The sequence below is a fragment of the Armigeres subalbatus genome, chromosome 2 (assembly GCF_024139115.2).
Source record: "Armigeres subalbatus isolate Guangzhou_Male chromosome 2, GZ_Asu_2, whole genome shotgun sequence".
In the NCBI taxonomy this organism is placed as follows: Eukaryota; Metazoa; Arthropoda; class Insecta; order Diptera; family Culicidae; genus Armigeres; species Armigeres subalbatus.
The window spans coordinates 60,241,426-60,261,021 of NC_085140.1; the positions used below are offsets into that span (position 1 = coordinate 60,241,426).

Below are 19,596 nucleotides of genomic sequence, written 5' to 3' on the forward strand. Positions count from 1 at the left end.
TCGGATTCCCATTTTTTAGTCATACTATTTTTAATGATGGTTTTTATTTCGCGGTGATCAACTGTTTTCCGCGTAATTGTGCTCATCTCTAGCGCACTCTTTGCTTCTTTGTCCGCTTTCTCATTTCCTGGGATGCCTATGTGACTAGGGACCCACATGAATGTTACCGATGTACCTTTCTTCCCTATGTTGGTGTACAGATGAACTATCTCGTCTTTCAAGCTGGTTCTGATTTTCTTCTTTTCTAGTGATGTGACAACACTTAAAGAGTCGGTGCAAATAATATATGCGCCTACTCTTTCCTGGTTTGAAATCCAGTTTAGGGCCTCTATTATTGCAAGGCTCTCCACACTATAAATACTGAGTAGACTATGGGTTCGCTTGCGTATGATTCCTTCGTCGGTTACTATGCTGTATCCCGTTTTAGAGTCGTTTTTTGATCCGTCCGTGTATACAGCTTGCAGGACTTCTATTTGGTGTGAATTCTTTTAGCAAACAGTTTTTTAAGTTCATTTGGGGTTTTCCCGTTTCTACTAGCGGACATCATTGTTTTGTCTATTAGAATGTCTTTTCTTATCCATGGCGGAGTTTTGGTATATTTAGGGATTTGCTTGGTGGTAGAGGAATTCCAATATTTTCGATAATATTCTTGCTTCTTGTTCTGATATTGTTTGGCTCTGATGCTGGGCCTTGGGCCCACAATTCTCCTGAGCTGTTGTTATTCTCTTCGTCTGTTGCACTATTTGTTAAAGCCTGTTCATTGTTTGTTTGCTTTGTTGCGAAGATAGCGAGTCTTTGACTGAAGAAACTTCTAAGACTTGGTATACCCGATTCGGCTTGTAGGCTTTCTATTGGGCTGGTTTGAAAAGCTCCTGTTATTATTCGCAGTCCTTGGTTATGTATGCTCTCTAGCTGCTTCATTGTAGATTCACAGGTTGAGGAGATGATTGGCGCGCCGTACAGCATTTTCTCTAGTACAGCTGATTTGTATATTTTTGATAAAGTTTGCCGGTCTGCACCCCATTGTTTGGTGGTTGTGCAACGTAAAAACTGTATTCTTTGCTGGCATGCTGCCTTTATTTCTTCGATGTGTATTTTGAATGTTAGATGTTGGTCTAGTGTTACTCCAAGACATTTATGACTGAGCTTGTACGGTATTATGTCGTTGTTAATTTTAAGGTTTACGTTGGCTTGTTTTTTTGATCTCGCTTTTTTTGAATACTACGGTTGCACATTTTTCGGCTGAGATCTTGAATCCAGTGTGGGTTTCCCGAGCTTCAATTTTTTTCAAAGCAAGTTGCAGGTTTTTAGCTATTTTCTTCTGGTTACTGTCGCTGGAGATCAAAGCTACGTCATCTGCATAAAGTAAGACTTGGACGTTTGGTGGTAGGTCTGAGCATATGGTGTCTATAGCTATCAAGAACAGGGTCACGCTTATAACTGATCCTTGACACAAACCATTTTCCATTAGCGTGTCGCGGGAGTATGTGCCGTTTACCTTAACTTTGAAGCTCCTTTTCATCAGCATTTGTTGAAGATATTTGATGAGGTTTCCTCCTATTTTCCATTCGCTTATTCTATTCAGAACTAATCTGCGCCAGGTTGTGTCGTAAGCGTTTTAAATGTCCCGAAAAACAGCTTGTGTCAGCCGCTTTCTATGTATAGCTTCTCTCACGATGTTGTCAAAATGGCCCATACAGTCGGTAGTAGATTTACCTTTCCTAAAGGCATACTGGTGTTGATTGATTAGATTTTTTCTTCTAAGATGAACATTAGCCTGTTGTTGATCATTCTTTCCATGACCTTTCCAAGACAACTGTTTAGGTAAATGGGTCTATAGTTTCCAGGGTTGTTTCTTTCCCTTTTCCCTTGTAAATAGGTACTACGAATGATTTGGTCCAACTAACTGGATACATGGATTCATTCCACAACCAGTTGTATGTTTTCAGCAAGAGGTTCTTATATTCTACTGGCAAATGAGTGATCATGGCATAGTGTATGTTGTCTGGACCAGGAGATGACCCTTTTAATCCTTCCATTGCCTCTGCTAGTTCGTTTTTGGAGAATGGTGCGTTGTACTCTGCTGTATCCTCATTTCTTATTTCGAGAGGTGTTTGCTCGATCCTGTTCTTCAATGGTATAAAGTTTTGATTGTACTCTTTATCGCTTGATATTTTTCCAAAGTGGTCGGCTAGGCTGTTTGCTATTTCAATGTTTGTGTTCATGCGTTGGCCGTTAAAGTTGATTTCTCTGATAGCTGATGATTGGTATTTTCCCTGAATTTTCCTAAAATTGCTCCACATCTCTTTGGCCGGAGTATGAACGTTGAATTTGCTGACGAATTCTTTCCAAGAGCTAGTTTTTGCTTCTGTGATGATTTTTGTGCTCTGTCATTGGCGTCTTGATATTCGTATATTAGTTGCGGGCTTGGAGGTTTGTTCTTGTTATTTTTAAGTTTACGTAGAGCTTTTCTTCTAGTTTTACAGCTGTGGCTACTTCTTTGCTCCACCATGGCACACGTTTTCCAGAAGTTGTTGGTTTAGTTTTGGAATTGATTGTTCTGCTGCTATTATTATTTGTTTAGTTATTTCTTCTACTTGATCGATGACATCATTTTCGTCTCAATGTTAATGTTATTTTGGAATTTTTCCCAATCCGCATCTTCTATTTTCCATCTTGGAATACGATCACTTGCTGGCGATTTTGATTTGGTGTCGACATAACTAGTGGAATATGATCACTTCCGTGTGAATCCTCACAGACGGTAAGTTCCAGTATTCCCGCTAGTTGATTAGAGCAGAGGCAAATGTCGATGCAAGATCCGATTCCTGTGCCGCTGTTTATGTAGGTTTTCTCACCGTTGTTCAGAACTATCAGGTTCTTCTCGTTTATTATTGATTCTATTGTTTGTACCTCTAGTGCTGATATTTTCCGATCCCCATAAGGGATGATGGGCATTTATGTCACCTACCAGGATGAAAGGTTCAGAATTTGTTCTATTAAAGCCATAATATCCTCTTTTGTGATCTGTTCCCCGGAGGAGGTATACGTTTAGTAAGTTTGCGTTAAGTGGTGCTCCGATGTTAACTGCAATTGCTTCTAGATCTGTATCAATATCTATGATTTGACTATCGATGTCGTTTTTACTGCGATTATTACACCGCCTGCTGCTCTTGCTCCGTTTGTTCTTGGACGATGGTATGTTGAATATCCTCTGATTTCTGATTGGTTGTCATTTTGGCACATAGTTTCTTGAAGGCAAATAGCTATTGTATTGTAAGTGCTTGCAAGGATGTTGAGGTCAGGCCTTCTTCCTCTTAAGCCTCTTACATTCCATGAAATTATATGGTGTTCACTGCTGATTGTACTTGAGTGGTCTTGTGTTGTTTGTGCTATTTTGTAATGCTTTTTGGTTTTGCTATTATTTTCTAGGATTTCATTTTTCTCGTTTCCGTCATCTGAGTTATTTTCTGGGTCTGTGGAAATATATCCTACTTCTTCGGTAACTGCTTTCATTTTGTTTCCTTTTTTTTCCTTGCAGGTGAACTTGGCTGCTTCTCTTGACTTCTTGTGTGCTTAGTTGGGTTCTTCTGCCAGCTATGGGAGGGTGCGCACACATTTAAGGTTGCTTGTTGTTGACTGTTGTCTTTTTTTAGACTTTCCAGCTCGTTCTCAGCTGCTTTTCTTCTTGTTTTCTCCTCTTTGTAGACTGATACCAGATGTTCGAATTTGTGGTTCAGTGCTTTGTATTTTCCTCCATGGATTCCATCTTTTCTCGTTTTCATTTGTGACTTTTTGATTTCTTCTTTGTATTCCTTCAGCTTCACTTCGAACTGATTTTTTGATGTCAGCTCTGATCTTTTCTTCAAGGGTTTTCTTTTCTTCGTTTAGTTGTTTCACTTGGTCGGCGTAAGTATTCGAGCTTTGATCTCCTATCATTTTTCTGGCTTCCCAGAAAGACAAGTTTTATCCACTTTGATTTTATTATATCCTTTTCTCTTTTTTAAGACGGGCATCCATTAAAGAACGCTCCGTGCTCGTTTCCCACAATTTATACACTTTTCTCGGTTTTCACATTCTTCGTGATAGTTATTTCCACATTTCCCGCACTTTTTCTCACTTGAACAGTTTCTTCCAATGTGGCCAAACTTTAGGCACTTGAAGCAACGCATCGGATTTGGATACCATAGTCTTGTTTCCAGCACAGTGTATCCAATTTTAACTTCTTTGGGGGGTGTTTTTCCTTTAAGCGTAAGTACGAAAACTCCCATCGGAGTTTTAACATTGTCGCGCATTTTCATCAACTGTTTGACTTCCGTAACTCTTTGGGAGGATAGGTTTTCCAGAAGCTCGTCGTCACTCACTTCCTTCAAGTCTCGGCAGACTATCACTACTTTGCTCGAATTTAAAGTTTTGTGCTCGTACACTTTGACGGTAATTTCGTCACACAATTTTTCAATTTTAGCCAGGTTTTTGCCTGATGTTCGTTCCTCACCGTCACTAGAATTTTTCCATCCTTCGTTTTCTTTGCGCTGGTTCCGCTTCCACAGTAACTATGGATTGTTTTTTTTTTCACAAGTATCAGAGACACTCCGTGGAAATTTTATCCTCTTCCATCCTTTCCATCACCATTATCATTTCTCTGGGGTTTCCCCAGAGGTTTCCCCAGTCGGGGAAATTGGATGCACTCATCCGGCAAGTTGGTGTCGCCGGTGGCGCAGGGTTTATTCAAGTTCAGAGCCCTATGTATGTTGTTTACGCTTCGGTCGACGGCACTAGTAATTGGTGATTCGACACTTTCACGGTCTCGGTCGGGGGTAATATGATACTTTCGCGATCGCGGTAGTTGGTTTAATTAATTGCCAGTAAGCGTCTATACTCGACCGGGGCAGAACTCGGACTGCAAACAAAAATGATTTTCATGAAATAACTTTCACCACCTGTGGTTTATTTTGAATGACTTTTAAGTACCTGTGGAGGATTCTGTAAGCAATTTTGACAAGACATAAAAATTGGAAATAACAGCCCTATTTTATAACCCAGAAATTCAAATTCCATTTCTCGTGAAAAATCGAACTGAATATTTTGCGAAAATTTAGAAGAATATCCTACGGAAGGTCCTTAGGTTTTTCCGGTGGGTGAAAATCAAAAGATTAATGCTATAAAAAAATCCAGAAAACAACTTTAAGACGAACGCATTAAAAAATCCCCACGCCGATTCACGACATCACCACCGCCGCTGCCGGCTAAAATGGCTTTTATCGTAACGCCGAAATTGCTGCCGATCGAAGGTATGGCAAGCCTTACCAAGAGCGATTGAGAATGTCTCTCGAAATCATAAAGTTTGACACACCAAACGATGAGTTTCAAGACAACCAAGGTCATTTGGATCGTGAAAAAACCTACCCCACTGGACTCCGGGTTTATTTCAGAACTAAGTAACTAATGCAATAACCACTTAATAGAAAGTTCCAGCGCCCCTGGAACTGTTGCGAATTCTGAAAATACGCGGAACCAACAGTATTGGCATAAAGCTTCAAAATGTTTGATATTCACATTGCGTTTCCATGAAATAACAAAAAATCCTTTGACAATAATAGAAACAATTGGCCTACCTTCTGAACTACCTTTTTTGTTTGACATTTTTTCTATGGAACAAGAAAAAAAGCAAAACCAAATTTTCTAACAATTATGAAGATGGCCCTCATTTTTAAAGCCCTTGTACTTAATTGATTTGCCCTCAACAAGTTGCTTTGGGCGAGAAATCTTATCCCATTGCTTTTATTTTATTTCATAATGATACATTTTCATAGCACAAAAATTCAACCTTTTTGCAATCAAATGTTTCCCCTATACCGTCTACGCTAAATTCCGAACAAATTTCCCGCCAATTAGATAACGATCTGCAAATGGCTCTAATCGTCTTCGTTTGGCTTAGCACCAGAACATGTCTCGCGACTTAAACGAGAAGTGGATAGCCAACCGGAAACGAAAATAAAAACAATTGTAAATCGATTTTTCATTTCACTTCCAAGGCAAAACAATTGTATGGACATCAGCAGCAACTAAACTAAATCTCAGCGAAACCCAAAAAAAAAACTAAATGTGACCATAAAAAATAAGCACACAATATCTCTGTGAAGCTCTCTCCTCACGTAGTGTCTTCAACTTGGATCCATAGCGGACCCGGAAGCATTCGTCCAGTGCATGAACACAATTTAAAGCGAAATCTGGTTTGAGCTGCAAGTTTAAACACAATATCCGGAAAATCAGCTAAACGAAGAGAAAATCTCCAGAGTTATTCACCTATGGATATTTAACATTTTTCTCACCAGTCTCAGTTTACTGGGCAATTTTTACACGAATCTTACGATTTGTGGGAGAATGGTGGTTTCGATTGGTTTTGTGCTACGAGCATTTCCTAATAATTTTTGTCACATTTTATATGCATATTTTTGTCATGATTTTTGCTAAATAACACATTTGTGTGCAGCTCAGTCAGCAAATTTAATTGTCTACTCCTGCAATAGCTTAAATGTAGACAGTATATGACCGAATGGTAACTTTAAAACCTTTCCCTTAAAAACAGGCTACAATGAAATAAAAACAATCCACCCAGCTCAGTTGGAAACAAAATCGAAAAAAAAAATAATAACGAGCCACACAAGCCAACCCCAACCCAGGCCAGTCGTGGACGGATGAGTTTCCGAGACAGCGTCCTTTTGCTTCGGTCTGATGCTGCTGTACTTGCTAACGAGACACCGAGCTTCGAGGACAACCAACCGAAAACGAAATGGAACGAGAGCAAAAATTTTGTTTCAAGAACATCAAGAAACGAAAAGAAAAAACTCAAATAAAAAGAATAACATTCGTCATGCTTTTATCTCGAGCATAAAATCAAATTACATACGTTTGCTTCGCTTCTACACACCCACTGGCCCCCGCCCGCCTTTCCGTTTCCTCGGTGCCAGATGGTGGCGCACACAAGAAAGTTGCACCCGCTTTGGAGCGGTATCTACTTGAGAGCAGCAAGATGCAACGTTTGCTATCGTAAACTTCGCTACAAACAACCATGCATCTCCATTTACGTGCAAATTGATGGTTTAAAGAGTTTTTCCCCTGCAACTGCAACGACTGCGACTGAAATTGAACTATTCCATTTGATTTATCGTTTCTTGCAGCTGTGATTGCACTGAAGTGGCGTTATGGATACTCAGGTAAATGGAAGGTAAAATGTAAATTTCCAGAGAAGAGCTTATAGAGTGACGGCAAAAATTTCAGTCACAAGTTCTGCAAATATGTTTCGGCAATTTAAGCTTATAATAACCGAGCATCGTCTCTAAGAATTGCTAAATGCCTATTGAATTATTTAATATTTGAAGTAAAGGCAAAACAATGATAATTTATTAATTTAAAACAAAATAAAAACTAACTGACAGAAACGATCAATCGATTCTAAAATCCAAATATGGCTATTTTTTCATTTCTATTACAAATATACGGAAGGCAAAGAAATGTTATTACCTCCCACATTTCCGATGTGATTTTTCATTCGCAATTACGATCAATTCCCATTGAACCATGCTTTTGATGTAAACTGATACAACAAGTCAAGCAGAAGCAGTATACTGCTCACATTCATTAACTGGATATGTTTTGCGCTTGAAGAGTTTGCAATGCAATTACCTACTTTTACAGCATGTGCCGATCCACATGTAGATGAAAGGAAATAGAAGAGATGAGGGAAATGAGATTCGCAACGCAATTACGGGACACCGAGAGGAAATATGAAACGCATCGTCACGTCTGTTGCACTTCCGTTCTAGGGATAGATGTCCCATGTTGCAATTAACAATAAATTAGGTTTGCAAACAGAAATCGTTTAAAATGCTTGAGCGAAAAACTAAAACCATTGAGTCGTTAGCGACTGCAAAAGCTTTGCAGACTTTGTAGCATTAGAGATCTACGATTTGGTTCAACATTTGGTCACAAGACGAAGCGTTGATATTTTTCCACGAATTAATTACAGAGCTATATTCAACAGCTTTCAATATGAGACATTCATGCGTAAAATAGAAAATAGCAATCGAAATGCAACAGCAAGATTATGCGGGTGGTGGGAACTTGATTGAAACCGGTATGAAAGTTTTCTATTTGATGCGTTGAACTATTGCCATACTGATGATGTATATTCTTTCCCAACTATCGGGTTTGGGATTCTGCAGTTCGAACGTGAATGGTGGCGTAATTTTCCCATGGAAATGTGAAAATCTATACAAAACTTCTTATCGCTATTAATCTTTTCAAATCAATTACGAACCACGCAACAAATTGAGCGAGACATATGTTTCCTCCTCTTTCAGTCCCATTTTCTTTTTCTTTTGAATCGAAAAGAAAGGATAACTTCAACAAACTTTTGACAGCCATCAATTTAAAGCTCCAAACTTTCGCCGTGGGTTTGCCATTGCCTGCCTTATAAGCTGTGTGGGCGGATCAATTTCCTTCCCTAACCTAACCCACCACTTTTCAGCTGATTTGGCTCACTGACAATGTTGCGATAGAAGCCGGCCGCTTGAAGAAACTGTCGCCCTTTTTCATCGCCGATGATTGGTTTACCTACGTACGCCCATCGCGTGACGGCTGTCATCGCGGCAAAGTGCGGCTGCCGCCCTGACACACAGACAGTTTTTGAGGAAAAACCAACGACGATGACGACGACGAGAAAGTTCTGATTGATTGATAACAGGCGATCAAATTCATTACAGCGCGCGCTGCTGCTGCTGCTGTCTTCAATTTTCCCATTCCCACCCCCACCTTCTTTTCCCTGAGAAGTCAAATCAGAACTAACTGTCTTTTTTAGTGCTGTGGGGTGTAATTGCCTTTTTCGATGATCGATGATTGCGCATCGGTTCGGTTGACGCTCGTAGTTTTTCGTGTCGAAGTAGTTTATTGGCGGCAAGCCGAAATTGTGATAGAACACGACTTTCCGTGACTTTGCGCGGTGGATTGGGTGACGAAAAAAAGATCAGTTTAGATAGGAGGAGCTCGGTGTCGCGTGACGCGGATAAGCATCAGGAAATGCGATGTTTGGAATATGGATATGGATATAACTTCTATCAAACGAACGGATATTGTTTTCATGGTTGTTGATGGCCTTGCAATGCATCACGGCTTTTTATCATTTCACTGGATCAGTGGATAGAAAATAAGAACTTAGATGATATAACTCGCCATATACGACATTGAAAAAGCCCCGTATTTTCCCAACTGTTTTATTAGAGTGTTCATTCATTTATTTAGTCTACATCTAAACAGATAACACTGAATCAACAATTTGACGCCACAATACACGGTTCGAGGCCGCATCTCTCCATCCTCGGATACGCCCCACGCTCGCCAAGTCGTTTTGCACCTGGTCTGCTCACCTCGCTCGCTGCGCTCCACGCCGTCTCGTACCTGGCGGATCGAAAGCGAACACCATCTTTGCAGGGTTGCTGTCCTGCATTCTTGCAACATGTCCTGCCCATCGTACTCTTCCGGCTTTAGCTATCTTCTGGATACTGGGATCGCCGTAGAGTTGGGCGAGCTCGTGGTTCATTCTTCGCCGCCACACACTGTTTTCTTACACACCGCCAAAGATGGTCCTAAGCACCCGTCTCTCGAATACTCCGAGTGCTTGCAAGTCCTCCTCGAGCATTGTCCATGTTTCATGTCCGTAGAGGATAATCGGTCTTATTTACTTCTTGTACATGACACATTTGGTGCGGTGGCGAATCTTTTTCGACTGCAGTTTCTTCTGGAGCCCGTAGTAGTCGGGAGGATCCACAGATGATGCGCCTTCGTATTTCACTACTGACATTGTTATCAGCCGTTAGCAAAGATCCGAGGTAGACGAATTCCTCGACCACCTCGAAGGTATCCCCGTCTATCGTAACACTGCTTCCCAGGCGGGCCCTTTCGCGTTCTGTTCCGCTCACAAGCATGTGCTTTGTCTTTGAAGTATTCACCACCAGTCCAACTTTTGTTGCTTCACGTTTCAGGCGGGTGTACAGTTCTGCCACCTTTGCAAATGTTCGGCCGACAATGTCCATGTCATCCGCGAAACAAATAAATAACGTCATTATCACATGACACATGGATTCATCAACAACCTCATATCGCATCCCATCTATTTCCATCTCGGGAGCAACACCGATTGGACTGCCACGTTCTTTACCAGCCACCAGGCACATAGTTTTGACAGAGTTTATAATCATATCTAATTTTTCAGTCTCCCGGCACGAAAGCCTCTTCCACTGCTCTGCTCTGATTGGGATCCATTCAGCGTCGCACGAATCAGCCTAATAAGCTTTGCCGGAAAGCCATGTTCTAGCGTTATATGCCATAGTTCGGTCCGTTTCACTGAGTCGTACGCTGCCCTCAAATCTACAAACAGATGCTGAGTCCACAAATTGTATTCCCGAAATTTATCAAGGATTTGTCGCAGAGTAAACATCATTCTAGAAAACCGCTTTGATATTCGCCGACAAAGGTCACCGCAAACGGACGCAGTCTGCTAAACATAAGTAGGGAGATTACCTTACAGGCGGTATTGATTGAGGAGTGTTATAGCTCGATAATTGGCACAATCGAGTCTGTGTCATATGAGGCCAAGCTAGTACGAAGGCATTTATTCTCTCAAATCATTTCAATTACTCGGTATACAAATACGTTCAGTGGCGTAGTCACGGCCAGGGAAGGGGGTGGTGTTCTGGTTTGGACAGACTCACTCCCCGACCCCGACGATGTATTTCGACCTTAACTTTAAGGCCGTCTCGGCGTAACAAAAGTTGACGAGACCCTGAAGACGGCCTTACAGTTAAGGTCGAAATATGGAATTGTAAAGATTACATAACGAGGTGGTACTGTATGGAATAGAACTATACTCGTCTTACGATAGGTGAGATTTTCTCACTTCCTCTAGCGTTGGTGGATCCTGATTGTCTACACCCAGCCAGCGGATGACAGATTTTAATATAGTTCTGCATAAGAACCTTACAGAAACTGCATAATAATTTGGCTTATACAATTTCGGATGATTTTAATACAATATATGTACAGAAATCCTACAGAATTGTATATGCCAAGATTTGATACAATAATTGTCAGATTTGTTTTTTGGGTGTATCATCCTCAATCCTGATACTGTTTGTGCTGTCTCTGTCCGATGGCTCGTTCAACAATAACTCAAAGTGCTTCTTCCACCTAGCAGCCACCCTTGCTCGGTCGGTCAGATTTCCGCAACTGATTATGACTGACGCCGAAGCGCTTTTCTCGTGCACGTTGTTGATTGTTTTGTAGAACTTCTGTGCGTGGTTTCTAGCAAAGCTTGCCTCTGACTCCGAAAGTACTTGTTCGTCGTATCCCCGTCTCTTACGCTTAGCTGCCCTTTTGGCGTGTAGCCGCCACTAGCATGCTACTCATGACCTGGTTTTTCTGACCTGTCGCACTTTGACACTCCACATAAAATCAGCCTTTCTGATAGTTTACTTGTGTGGTACAAGATATCTCTGAGGCTGTTGAATTAACCGCCTCGTGGAGTTGTTGCCACAATGCGTTCAAATTTTCTCCAGTTAAGTGTCCTTCGATTATTTCGAATTGCTCCGAAACGCCCTCACCCGACAGTCGCTGTATGGTCAGCCGCATGGTTCACTCATACCCAGAACCAGTGCATATCTATGACATCTGAGAAATGCCGACCGTCCACCAAAACATAATCGATTTGAGAACACGTATCGCCATTTGGGTGTCGACAGGTGTGCTTTCGAAAATTCTTGAGTGCAAAGTAGGTGCTCTAGCTGCTGCAAAATTGACTAGCCTCAGGCCGTTGTCATTGGTAGTTGCGTGGACGCTCTCCTTTCCAATTACTGGGCGAAATAACTCTTCAGTTCAGACCGGTGCGATTGCGTCACTGATGTTAAATTTTCGTTGTGTTTTGGGCATACTCCTTCGACTGATTCGGTTTGCTTACCAAGCACTACGAAACCAACTCCATGCTCCGCCTTTGCGCCACCACTGTAGTAGATGTGATACTTGAATAAGGTACCCGCAATTGGGTCAACTGCGCGGAATTCCCGCTCTACTGGTCCTCCGTCATCGGAACTCCTGAATTGCTGCATCCTCCACCTTCACCTTTTGCAGCTCTCGAGCAAGGCGAGCAACTCGTGCAGGTTCCAACAGGCTCCTAACGTTCCAAGTACCGAGTTTCCAATCAGTTTCCGTTAAACAGTTCCAATGGAGATTGTTCAATCCTGTATTTTCAAATACATTTTTCGTGGTTGATTGTTGGTTTTCTCGGTATGCCGCCTAACCAGGGCTGCGATACCTGGCCACGTGATGGGGCCGCCATCTTGAGAATAGCCGACGTGACACCGCATTTCTTGTTCAGTCGCCCGCTACAGGTCAGATGCTGTTTTGGGTCGCCCCTAACATGGAGAACAGACGCTCATGAAGGTTTGAATAAAGTCTCCCCACTCCAGGACCAATAAAAAAAACTTGGTATTAAAACAATAGAGGTAATAAACTATGAAGGACGATTAGCGCTATCGACACCGGAAAAACATTTTTTTGCTGGCGAGGATAAGCTGAGAGCTGAATGTTAACAAAAAATCAATACGTGTTAACAATCCAACATGTTTCGGAATGAGAACAAAGAAAACCGCAGTTACAATCTTCCTCCATAGTTTAATACCGCCATTATTAAAACCTATACGTGTAAGTTATGTTAGCTTGAGCTTGATTGACTGCTCGTAGTTGCTACTCCATTATGACCAGATCAGCTGTTCTTGCGCAGGGAACCAACAGATGTTTGCTTGGGACTAGCTCACATCTTCAATGTACAAGTACTGGTGATCTCGGCCAACAGTGCATAAACTTCACGAATGGTAGTCCGAAGCACCTTCTTTCCCCGCAAAAATATCCACTAAGGCTACATGGAGATCACCTAACCAAGAAACGGAAAACCAAATCGACCACGTTCTAATCGACGGTAAATTCTTCTCCGACATCACGAGCATCCGCACTTACCGCAGTGCGAATATTGAATCCGACCACTACCTCGTTGCAGTATGCCTGCGCTCAAACTCTCGACGGTGTACAACACACGTTGAAATCGAACGCCGCGGCTTAACAATGGGCGGCTACAAGACGGTAGAGTAGCCCAAGGATACGCGCAGCAGCTGGAAGTGGCACTTCCAACGGAAGAGCAGCTAGGCGCAGCGTCTCTTGAAGATGGCTGGAGAGATTTTCGGCGGATTCGATCCGCCATGTAGCACCGCAACCGCTGCACTTGGCACGGTGCCCCCGGATCAGAGAACGACTGGTATGATGGCGAATGTGAGCAGTTAGTGGAAAAGAGGAATGCAGCATGGGCGAGATTGCTGCAACACCGGACGAGGGCGAACGAGGCGCGATATAAACGGGCGCAGACAGTGTTGGAAATGTACATTAAAACACTGATTATGCGAATGTTTATCTTTTTCAGTCAAATTTCTTGCGCCAAACAAGCCGAAACATTTGAAAAGAAAATTATTTTGAGCTTTTTGGTGGAATGTTTTCACCTGTCATAAGACGAGTTTGAACAATCCATTGAATTCCACTTGGTGTATCCTGACAGATGCGTATTTCGACCTCAACAGTAAGGCCGTCTTCAGTGTCTTGTACGTCGAGTCAAGTACAAGACACTGAAGACGGCCTGTTGAGGTCGAAATACGTATCTGCCTCAAGTGGTGGAATTCAATGGGATTGTAATAACTCGTCTTATGACAAGTGAAGCCGAAACAGTTTGCCAAAAAAATGTACGCGACATCGTGACAAATATATTGCCTATGAAGCAAACTGTTTCCTTGCTGCTACGTTAGAGTCGTGCCGGCGCGCGGTCAACATTTGCGTGAGATTTTTTGTTTCGGCTCGTGCGCAGCGCAAACAGCACAGAATCGAGTTTAATTACCCGTGGCGCAAAGCCTAGAAGGAGTGCTATCCGTAGGTACTGATTTATTCGTTCTTGTCTCTAAATCAAGCAAGTAGTAATGAAATGAATATTTCCCACCAAAAACGGTTATACGTTGTGAAATTATTGAACGAAAACATTAATTGTGGGGAGAGAAAATGGTAAAAGCATGTGCTGACTGTCGTGTACTTGGCGTGGCTGCTGCTGTGGCTGCCGTGGTTTTGTTTTTATTTTTTTTGCATAGAAGAAGGAATGATAAAAAGAAATGTCAACCATTCCCGTCCCTGGGCGCAGATAAGATAAAAAAAGGGCCAGCAGGAAGATCGAGACCGTGAAGAGACGGAGCAACTGTACCGGAGGAAGTTTTGCCGCAGGAGTGGATGGAAGGTGTCGTGTGTCCCATCTACAAAAAGGGCGATAAGCTGGATTGTAGCAACTACCACGCAATCACATTGCTGAACGCCTTCTACAAGATACTCTCCCAAATTTTATGCCTTCGACTAGGACCAATTGCAAGGGAGTTCGTGGGGCAGTACCAGGCGGTTCCACCACGGACCAGGTGTTCGCCATTCGCCTAGTACTGCAGAAATGCCGCGAATACAGCGTGCCCACACATCATCTATTCAGCATATGATACAATCGATCGAGATCAGCTATGGCAGCTAATGCACGAACACGGATTTCCGGATAAACTGACACGGTTGATCAAAGCGACGATGGATCGGGTGATGTGCGTAGTTCGAGTTTAAGGGGCATTCTCGAGTCACTTCGAAACGCGCAGAGGGTTACAGCAAGGTGATGGTCTTTCGTGTCTGTTATTCAACATCACTTTGGAAGGGGTAATATGAAGAGCAGGTATTAACATGAATGGTACAATTTTCAATGAGTCCGTCCAGCTATTTGGCATCGCCGACGACATAGATATTATGGCACGTAATCTTGAGAAGATTGAGGAAGCCTAAATCAGACTGAAGAGGGAAGCTTAGCGAATCGGACTAGTCATCAACACGTCGAAGACGAAGTACATGATAGGAAGAGGTTCAAGAGAAGACAATGTGAGCCACCCACCGCAAGTTTGCATCGGTGGTGACGAAATCGAGGTGGAAGAAGAAATTGTGTACTTGGGCTCACTGGTGACTGCCGAAAATGACACCAGCAGAGAAATTCGGAGACGCATAGTGGCTGGAAATCGTACGTATTTTGGACTCCGCAAGACGGATCGAATAGAGTTCGCCACCGTACCAAACTGACAATCTACAAAACGCTCATTAGACCGGTAGTCCTCTACGGACACGTGATCTGGACGATGCTCGTGGAGGACCAACGCGCACTTGGAGTTTTCGAAAGGAAAGTGCTGCGTACCATCTATGGTGGGGTGCAGATGGCGGACGGTACGTGGAGGAGGTGAATGAACCACGAGTTGCAACACCGCGAAAATCGGACGACTGCGGTGGGCCGGGCACGTAGCCAGAATGTCGGACAGTAACCCGGTGAAAATGGTTCTCGACAACGATCCGACGGGCACAAGAAGGCGAGGTGCACAGCGGGCAAGGTGGATCGATCAGGTGGAAGATGACTTGCGGACCCTCCGTAGACTGCGTGGTTGGCGACGTGTAGCCATGGACCGAGCCGAATGGAGAAGACTCTTATATACCGCACAGGCCACTTCGGCCTTAGTCTGAATAAATAAATAATTAATAAATAATAATATAGACGCAGGTCGAAATTTCTCGACAGCGGCTGTATATAGCCCAGAGATATTTGGTCTGCTCATCCAAAAAAAGTGCAAGGTTTCATAAACAACTGGGAACCGGGATAGGAACGGGCCGTGGCACATGGCTGACCATATGTTAAGTTGTAGATGGTAATAAACGACGCGTACATTAAAACAGAGATATACTGCATTAGTTCTAATTAAATGAAAAATTGCATCTCATTTAAAATGTAGAAAATGCAATTGTTGTATTGAAATCTTCAGGTTTGTGTGAAAAGCTTACAGAATTGTTATATGCCAAGATTTTATACAATAAATGTCAGATTTTTTTTGGGTGTAGTCATCGCATTAAGCAGGCTTTTTTTTGCGAAGCCGACATACAACTGAATAGAATTTTGAATTAAAATCAGTTTGATGTCAACGAGTCATATTGAATTAAACGAACTTAAGGCGATGTTAGAGACCAATTGATCATAACTTATTATGGCACTGAAAAAAGGATCATATCAGGGATCACAACGATTTGCTCGAGAGGGTTTATTCCATTTAGCAAAGAGGAAAGAATATTTAATCATTCTTGGACGGATGACATTTCAAGTGGAATTTTGGATATATATTTTTTTTATCTTTATTAAGCAGACTTACAGTCCTAGGCTGGCTCGTCTCCGGTTTTGGATATCATTACATACATTTTTAAAAGAATTCCTGGAGCTTCTGTACATTAAGAGGATTTCACGGAGCAGAGTTTTCTAGTAAAGCAGAAGAACTTCCTCCAGGGAAAAGTTTTAAGATACTCGAATTCGAAGCACTTTGAAAAAACTTGTGAATATACATCTGAATAAATCATTACGTGACTTTCCTTGCAATGAAATTAGAAAACCTTTTTTTTTCATGAAACCGTAAAAGTAAAATTGTGTAATTTTACAACAGTTCTTGGTGCATGTTCTAAAGTTCTAAAACAAGACTTGGATGAAACTCTTGATGCTTTTCTTGCAAGTTTTGCATGCAATTTTTAATGGCACATTAAAAGATACTTCCTGGGGAATAATCATGGGCAAAGATTTTCTAAAAGCTTTCAATAAGCTCTATAGTTCAGTTGAGTTTCGTAACAGCATTAGAAGGCTTTATTTGAAAAAAAAACTAGATTTTTCAAGGATATCAAGGTATTTTTTTTAAACAGTCCGTAGAAGAAAGTAAAAAGACATTTTTTCGAAATTCTTGAAGGATGTCTAGTCGGACATCTGCAGTAAATCCTGACCTGCCTTAGTTTGATTGATTGTCCACATCGTAGTTGCTAGTCGTGGTTGGCGTAGTAGAGTGATTTTGACAGTTGTAAACCCAATATGTTAGGGAACGGGAACAATAGGAGCAGCAGCGACTAGTACTGAGATTTTCATTTTCATTGAGGGAAGTCACGCGATATTAATTTTTAACTCTCACCCGTTCTCATAAACAGCGAAAGGAATTTCGCCATATTTTCAATGATTTTTTATTCATTAAACCGTATCAAAGTATTGTAATCAAGCTGTGTCTGCTTCAATAATGTCAATATCATTACTTCAAACTCGGAAATTAGTAAAAATATAACCATTTTATTGACTATTGAAATTATTAAAAATCTAGATTTCAAAATAAGGCAACATTCCCATCATGAGTGCTTGTAATATGACATGTGATCGGGAGCACGTTACATTTTCAATTTTTGTATATTTTGAGAATGAAAATGCCTCTGTTTTCGCTTTCACACGAGAATCACGAAATGGTTTATTACCTCTATTTTTCAGCTTCATGTCTAAATACCAAATTCATCACGAACTACATATGTACTTGTACTACAGTTCAATTCAGTAATTCAAAAACAATCATTTCTCTTCTGTTAGCTCAACAATTTATCATTTCATTGGGAAACATTTATTTAACTACACACTAAATTGCATTGCATTCATCGTGAACAACACACTGGATAAGCATATACTAATAGTAGTAGACGGACCCGTGATCATTCTGTTTTTCTTCTAAATTATAAAAAAAATGCATAACAACAACTGCGTTGAAAGTCTTTTCCACAACCACTCATGATTGTCATGCCCATTTTTTCCCCCACCAAGCAATGGGGAATCTATACTCGTGCAACCAAACAGTTAGTTAACGAACATTATTCCCAGTTGTCGAATTTAAAACAGCAAATAACGAGGGCGAGACGTCATGGCGGCAGAATTAGCTAAAAATCGATCCGAACTATTTTGCATTCCACACATAGCTACACATACGGTCGTTAGATAAATTGATGCAAAGGTATGACGCATTAATGTGCGACAGCGCAGCATTGTAAAATAACCAAAAAAAACTAGCAAGCATATTTGATTTGTTTACTCTAGGATTCATTCTCACGAGCTTTTTTTTGAATCAATATCACATGCATGCAAATTTGTTTATGAATTGTTTTATGTTGTGCTGAATTTGCATCACGGCACTGTACTGTGTATGTAGCTACCACTTGCAGCGGTTTATAGATTTAACGTGTTTTGTCAAGTGTAACCACGCTGCCAGATTTTCAACATTTAAAATTTAACCCGTTGGTAAAAAAAACAATTGGAAATAGAAACGGTGTTCGTGAGTACGGGAAGGTAGCTGCAGACAACTAATGTGGTATATTGGTAGTAATAGTAGCGGTAGTAGTAGTATGTAGTAATAGTCATAGCCATATTTGCAATATGAGGAAGCATTCTGTTTTCTGTTTGCCATGAAACATGATCTAGGAAATGTTTGATTTGCTCACCCAGAGGAGGAGCCGCAACGGTGCCTGGTTTCGTCAGAAACACTGTTACACATGTTGGTTCGGGTTTGGGTTTTATTCGGTATGGACGAAGTAGTTGATGTTGTTGTTGTTGTCGGAGGTGGGACAGTGGCAACAATAGCAACAGGTGTTAGGTCGGATTCGAAACGTACACATTCAAGTTCACGTAAAATCGATAATAGATTTGTTTGGCATGGTTCGTTGGTGATATTTGGTTGGTTGAAACAATGGGAAAAAACAAGAAATGAGAAGAAAAGAAAGAAGAAAACACCTTTTTAAAATGCTATAAACATCAGCTGCAAACTTAGTTCCAGACGTAATATTGTTCAGTTCTTATGACGGTAGAGAGCGAACCAGTAGCATTAGAGAGAATACTAACAAAGAATCGCAGAATAATGTGAAAAATAGGTAACAAAAACTATCTAAAATAACGATTTGCGAGAAAGAGAAAATCGTGCTATCAATAACTAAATTGTACTGAAAACTAGTTCAGTTGGGGACACTCGAGTGTATACCGTTAACCAAAAACCCAATCTGTAAAGCATAGAGAAAGAGTAGGAAAATTTTCGAAAAGCAAACTCATCTAATCCATAAAATTTATACAGTCCAAGAAAGCCCGGTAATGAGATAGATACAATTGAAAGAGATAGAAAGAGAGAGTGATAGACAGACATACAACAACAGAGAGCTACTGAAATGGTTCCCAACTAAAAGTGAAAGCATGAAAGAAACAATAGAGTAATAGGCACTTACCGCTCGAAACAGCAGGAACTTTTTTACTTTGAACTCGTGCGGTTGCATTATTGACCTACGGTTGCGGTTTTTGTTTTTGGTTTTGGGGTTGCACAGATTTTTTTTTGGTTTGTTTCAGATTGTTTTATTGATATTTGTTTTATGGTGTGGATGTCGTGTGGTTGATTGTTGTTGTTGGTGGTGTGTGGTTGAAGAAAAACGAAAAAGAAATCGATTAAATGCATTCAAGAAACGGGGGTAACATTTAGAGCAAAACTCGAGAGGGATGTTGGGATATTGGGGGGATTGGAGAATCGAAAACCGAAATGTTTAACTAAAATCATGCAGTTGCAAATGTAGTAACAA

The 19,596-nt window shown here is 41.3% G+C and overlaps 1 protein-coding gene across 17 annotated transcripts in view; it reads right to left on the minus strand.

Annotated features, from left to right (window-relative positions):
- The window catches only part of LOC134208729 (uncharacterized), a 580,250-nt gene that overhangs the window by 95,629 nt on the left and 465,025 nt on the right, over positions 1–19,596 (minus strand). For 13 of the 17 annotated variants that reach the window (XM_062684572.1, XM_062684577.1, XM_062684576.1 and 10 more), the window contains 2 exons: positions 19,252–19,306; positions 18,481–18,522 (listed from right to left, as the gene is read on the minus strand). In XM_062684572.1, coding sequence (XP_062540556.1) covers positions 18,481–18,522; positions 19,252–19,306 — 97 coding nt within the window. The remainder of the gene's footprint in view (positions 1–18,480; positions 18,523–19,251; positions 19,307–19,596) is intronic. The other 4 variants (XM_062684587.1, XM_062684586.1, XM_062684574.1 and 1 more) reach the window with 1 other exon arrangement.